The sequence below is a fragment of the Vombatus ursinus genome, unplaced genomic scaffold (assembly GCF_900497805.2).
Source record: "Vombatus ursinus unplaced genomic scaffold, bare-nosed wombat genome assembly UNPS02014807.1, whole genome shotgun sequence".
In the NCBI taxonomy this organism is placed as follows: domain Eukaryota; kingdom Metazoa; phylum Chordata; class Mammalia; order Diprotodontia; family Vombatidae; genus Vombatus; species Vombatus ursinus.
This window is the reverse complement of record NW_020954585.1, coordinates 58,769,040-58,775,456: the sequence shown is the minus strand read 5'-3', so window position 1 is coordinate 58,775,456 and position 6,417 is coordinate 58,769,040. Positions and strand designations below refer to the sequence as shown.

Sequence of the window (6,417 nt, the reverse complement as noted above, 5' to 3'; positions counted from 1 at the left end):
TTCTTTCTTTCTTTCTTTCTTTCTTTCTTTCTTTCTTTCTTTCTTTCCTTCTTCCTTCCCTCCATACTCCCTTCCTTTATTCCTTTTTTCATCTATCTATTTATTTATTTATCTATCTATCTTCTTCTTTGGAGAGGAAGCACAATTTTAGAAAGAACACTAAAATGAGAGTCAGGAGAACTGGGTTCTAACCTCTGCTCTGCTTATAGCTAACTTTTATCTTGCTGATTCTCATTTCTTCATTTGTAAAAACATGAGGAGATTAACCTGTGGGATCTTTGAGGTCTCTTCCAGATCTCCAGTTCTTCTTTGTCTGAAGCAGCAGGCAAAGGAATGTGGTTAGAATTAGGAGAAAGAAGGAATGATATTCCAAGGCTCTGCTACTGACATTTCCTCAGCTCAAGACTCTCCCCAAGAAGTAGTTTGCATTGTAGACGAATATTTTGTTGCTTTTTTTCTTTTTTAAAAATACAAACAGAACATATCGTACCCATAATCCATTGTTTTATTTTCAAAGGATACCGTGGGTGGAAGATTTGATGCTACTCAAGCCTTTGTTGGAGAATTAAGCCAGTTTAATATATGGGATCGGGTCTTAAAAGCTCAAGAAATCATGAATATTGCTAACTGCTCCACCAACATGCCAGGCAATATCATTCCCTGGGTCGATAACAACGTGGATGTATTTGGAGGTGCAACCAAATGGCCCGTGGAGACTTGTGAAGAGCGTTTGCTTGATTTATAGCTACAATCATTCTCCATCGAAGTGTCCCAGTTTTTTGAGACAATCTCTTTTGAGGTTTGGTGGGCACTTATTTCCCCAGATGAAGTTCGTTCAAACCTCTCTGAAGTGTGCTGAGTGCAAAATGAGTTCATAGTTGTTGATATGAAACTTTCAGGAGAAAGGAAATACCTCTAAGGCCATATCATAGCATCTTTCATCTACTATACCTAATTCATTAGCAAGAATCAAACACCTTTCTTGCCAAGATAGTATATTGTCGATCTTCTGCGGGGGGGGGGTGAAGTCACATGTAAATATCTTTTGCCATAAGTGACTAAACTGCCTATTTAATAAAAGTATGTGGAGCCAAGAGTCATTAAGCACCTCAGAGGTTTGTAAGAGCCAATATAAATGCTAGTGAAGTCTTTCCTGCCCTGTTCCAGCCCTAATCCTTCATGTGTTGTGTGCAATACTTTTTATATGTCCTTTGAAAAGACTGTGTCACCCTTGGGCTGCAGCTACCATTCTCTTTCATGTCAAATGCTTCAGCATCGCAGCAAACCATTTCCTGTATTGCAAAGATTTTTTCTTTATATTTTTGTGTATTTTAAGCTGGATTTGTGAAACTACAAAGCCTGGCAGAGAGAATCAGATGTGTCTGCCCTGGTTAACCAGGAACTATTGGGGATGGGCGAGAAGTCCATGAAAACAGGCAGTAAGCTGATAGTGTTCTGAATGCTGGAAACTGCTAAGTAGTATGTGTGGACCTTGAAATGTAAAGTTTTGCTCCTGATTGCCCCTGATGCTGTCATCTGCTTTTCATATAAAACACTTTCCAAGTGAATCATCATTTGGCTTGGCTTTGAAAAGTCTTTTTCTGAGCCAGTGCCAAAGTTCAGTTTTAGCTCTTTCTTGTCAACAGTACAAAGAAGTAGCCATTTTAAAACCTCTTGGTGTGGATTGTTCTCTTCCCACCAAAATAGGTGTGCTTGTTTCTAATTCATGTTTATTTCTGTAAGGATTTGACAATTTCCACAAAGTATTTTTTCCCAGTACTTTTGCAGAAATGGTTGTCATTTGGTTGGTGATTTCAGACTGCTTAATGTACCAGACAAAGCTAATATTTTGTTCTAAAGATAGAGTAATTAAATGGGAAAAATTTATAAAGCTAAATATTATATATTTTATTTTTCATAAATGTTTGAAGTGTAAATCTGTGAAAATTCCATTTGTAAAATAAAGTTGACATATTCCCATTCAAACATATTATGCTATAAGAATTCTTCTTATACCAAAATTTTAATTAAAAATGCACTGGAAGACTGCTTCTGTATTTATTTTCCACATGGGCCGTGCACTGACTTTATCATAATCTCTGGTAGCAGACTATAGTCTAATATATATATGTATTTATACATGTATGTACATATGTATTCAAGATAACTGGTATCCTTTTGCAGTTGTAGTTCAAACTTTGAGGCTACTCTCCCAAATCATATTGGATTAGCAGGTTGGGTCTTCAGAGGAAAGACTCCTCATCAAGGTTTTCCAGATAATTGAGAGATCAGGGAGTAGATTTACTACTATAGCTCATAAGCCCCATCAGTGTTCTCCCTCTATGATTATCAATTATATCAATTAGCCAGCTAGGTTAGTTAACTTTAAGAAATGGGTATTTACTTATGTGATATAATAAGAACAGTTGGTACAAAAACATCCCTCACAACTGGCTGTTTGTACTTTTCCACAAGTACATACAGAGTCCAGGTGAAAGTAGGCTTTAGATATGGTGTAACTTTCTGCCATTCTCTTCATAAGAGGCTTACTTTCCTCAGTGTGTCAAGTTTGTCTTCAGTTCTCAATGCAGACACTGCTGTCACTTGCTATTTTTCCAGGGTCACTGTTAGGACACCCATGACCTTTCAAAGGTGATGAAATCTTGCTGTGGTCCATGGGAAGTAGGGGAGGACTCAGAGGCTGTATCTCCTCCCTTCTCTTCCCCCCAAAGCGATTTCTTCTCAGGGACTTGACTGAATCTTTTCTCTCTAAGATGGCTTGCCATTGGAATACTGGGTTACTATTTTATTCAAGATCCCCACTGCATGACTAAACCTCTTTAGCCAATCCCGTCATACTGCCTGTGTATCATCAAATGGCTTTCCTCAGTTTTAAATAGATTAAGGATTTTTTACACCAAATTTAATACTTTTTAACTATTAATTCAATAGAGGTGACAAAGATACCAGTGCTAGAATGTGTTGTTAAGATTGATTTAACTACCCCTCCCTGAATAGTAATATAATTTCTTTTATACATTATATACATTTATTAAATACCTACAGTGAGTGGAACATTAAGCTAGGCACTGGGACAAATACAAAGCTTAGATAAGACACAGTCTCAATCCTCATGAAACTTATAGACTAGTAAGAGAATAAGCACAAAAAAACTATAATATGTAAGAGAAATTCAAGGAAAACATAAAGTGAGGTATAAAGAGAGAAATGTCATTACCAAGTAGAATGGTTTCTTGGAAGTGGTAGTGTTCGAGCCAGGCTTTTACAAATGGATAGTAAATCAACAGAAAAAGGAGGAGTGGAGAAAAAACCCCACAAAAGTAGGTTGATATGGAGGTGGGAATGATGGAACCATAGGATCATGGGTATAGAGCTGGGAGGGACCTGAAGAGTCACTTAACCCAACCCCATCATCTCACAATTGAGGAAGCTATAACCTAAAGAATTTGGACTAGGTAGCCCAGTGGATAGAGCACTGGACTTGGAAAGACTCTTCTTTCTGAGTTCAAATCTGGCCTCAGACACTTATTAGTGTCTACTATAGGCAGTGTTGTGACCCTGGGAGAGTTACTGAACGATGTTTGCCTCAGTTCCTCATCTGTAAAATGAGCTAAAGAAGGAAATGGAAAACCACTCCAGCATCTCTGCCAAGAAAACCCTACAATGGGGTTACAAAGAGTAGGACCCAACTGAAACAACTCAGCAACAACAACCACCACCTAAGGAAGTTAAAGAATTTGCCCCAGGTTATACAGGTAGTAAATGGAAAAACCCAGGTCCACTGACTACAGATCCATTGTTCTTTCTCCTGTATCATTTTGGGAAGGCAAGTAGCATGATTTGCCAGGAGAGAGAATCAATCAATTGATTAACAAGTACTTATTAAGCACCTACTATGTGCCAGGTATTTTGTTAGGTCCTGGGATACAATGACAAGGATGAAATAATTTCTGCCCCCAAGGCGTTTTCATTCCATCAAGGGAGACGACATATATACATAGGTGTATATACAAAATAAATACATGGTGGGAAGAGAAGGACAGGGTGAGTGAGGGGTGGTTCAAGGGGAAGTTCTAGCAATTGGTGGGATTAGTTCCACGTGGAAGGGGTGCTTCAGCTGAGCTTTGAAGTCAACAAAGGATTCTAAGACATCAAGGTGAGTAAAGAGTGAACTCCAGGCATGGGTGATGATTGCCTATGCAAAGGCATAGGGCAGGAGATGGAGTATGGCATAAGATCAATCAATTAGTCAACAATCATTTATTAAGGCCCTGCTATTTGTCAGATACGGTGTTAGGCACAGCCAGTGCAAAGATATGAAGAGGGGAAATGAAGTGACATGGATGAGAAAAAGTAAGGAGGCCAGTTTGGGCATTCAAGGCAAAGACAAACATGACTGTAGTAGTCCTGGAGACATGGTAATGAAGGAGTGCACTCACATGGTGACAAAAGGAATAAAACTCCTTCCTGGCACAATTTTGCCTATTTCTCTCAATCCATTTGCTAGACCACTTTTGGAAGAATTTGACTTTGGAGCAAGACAGACCATCGACTGACTAAATACACAAGAGAATCCTAGAACATTAGTACTGGAAACAACCTCAGAGATCATCTAGTCTAAACACATGATTTTTACAGAGGAGGAAACTGAATTTCAAGGAGGGCATGAGACAGACCCAAAATCACACAGCAATGGGAAAAATATTACTTGAAACTAGTGGTGCTTGAGTTGAATCTTGAAGGTGATCAGGGACATAAAGAGGCAGAGATGAGGTGGGAGTGCATTCCAGGCATCGAGGACAGCCAGTGTAAAGGCATGGAGATGGGAAAATGAAGTGATATGTATGAGGGATATGGAGAACAGTTTGAACATGTAATGTGGCTGGAAAGGTAGGTTGGGGTTGGGTGGTGGACTTCAAATGCTAAACAAAGGGGTTTGTATTTTATCTTAGTGGCAATAGGGAGCCACTGGAGTTTATTGAGAAGGAAGGTGACATGATCAGACCTGAGCTTTAGAAAAAAATCACTCTGGCAGCTATATGTGAATTTGTGATTTGATCAGAAAATAAGTAGAGCTTTGGGACAAATTACTTTCCCAGTTTTAGTTTCCTTGAGAGAGATGCTACAAATAACACACTAACATCTACTAAACAAAATATTGGGTCATTTAAGTTTTCTAGAACGAAGATTCAGTTGTCAAATTATTTTTATTTGACAAGAATCAAACATCAATAGTCTATTAGGTGTTGGACAGAAAATGTAATTAGGCAAGGTTTCTTGCCTGGGGGCCTTCGGAGTCTATATTAGAGAGAGAAGCTGAATGATCTACATGAAACTAGCTCCTTTGAACCTCCTTGGTGGTTAATAACCCAACAAAACCCTGAAAAAAACTACTCAGATCTGCCCAGTACAAGGGACTGAGAGATTTATCAAATGGGAAGTTTACAGAAGTTACTTCTGTAACTAATAAGAAAGATATCAGTCATTGATGTGTTGTTTGTAAGTAATGGAGAAAATTCCTATCTGTTCCGCATTAAAGCAGTGAAATCCAAGTCATTTGGCCAAAATGCTTCTCAGTGATATAATTCAGTTCTGCCTAAGTGTAACCAGCCTAATGACAGGCTTAAAAGGGAACATATCATATCTGTCATTGACCTCAGGCTCTTTATGGGATCATTAGAGTTTTGTGCTGCTATAGGTCCTCTCCAATGGGGGCTTTCCCAGCATAAAAGGAAACTGAGGCACAGAGAAGTTAAACAACTTGCCCAAGATCACACAGTTAGTGAACGAGGACTTCAGCTCACATCTTTCGGACTCCAGGTTCACCATTCTATCTCCTACCCTCATGATGCCTCTTCTTTACAGTTTCATCTGTAACTTATAATTTTAGAGAGTTACCTAGGGAAATTGCAGTTCAATGATTTTTCTTTGGTCGTAGAGGTAGTATGAGTCAAAGATAGGAGACAAGTCTTCCTGACTCCAAGACTATACTCCAGACTGCTAATATCTTAGCTAATTATCAATCTCATAAGCTTGCTCTGCTCTATTTCATGTCCTCCATTTCGGAGTCTGAGAGAAACTAAAACCCTAGGTTATCCTTTAATCCCCACCCCAACTTGTTCTCTTCTTTAGAGTTTGATGGCTGGCCAAATTGGGCAAACAGTAAAAGCCCAGTTTACCCAGCAGAGTGATGATATGGAGATAATATTTGTAAAGTGTTTAATCCAAAGTCTGGTACATAGTAAGTGTTTAATAATTGCTTGTTTCTTCCCTCCTTTCCCCTGGAGAGTTAGTGTATATGGTAGACCTGGGGCTGGGAAAGATCTGGTATTGATTCTCATCTCTGGGACTGACTAGATATACAAACACAGGCAAATTCCGGTTTCTCTGAGTTGC

The 6,417-nt window shown here is 38.9% G+C and overlaps 1 protein-coding gene across 1 annotated transcript in view; it reads left to right on the top strand.

The window, feature by feature from the left end:
- The window catches only part of LOC114052411 (neuronal pentraxin-2), a 19,515-nt gene extending 17,644 nt beyond the window's left edge, over nt 1–1,871 (top strand). Inside the window, exon 5 of the mRNA XM_027875004.1 lies at nt 518–1,871. Coding sequence (XP_027730805.1) covers nt 518–745 — 228 coding nt within the window. The 3' untranslated portion in view covers nt 746–1,871. The remainder of the gene's footprint in view (nt 1–517) is intronic.
- The last annotated feature ends 4,546 nt before the right edge of the window (nt 1,872–6,417 follow it).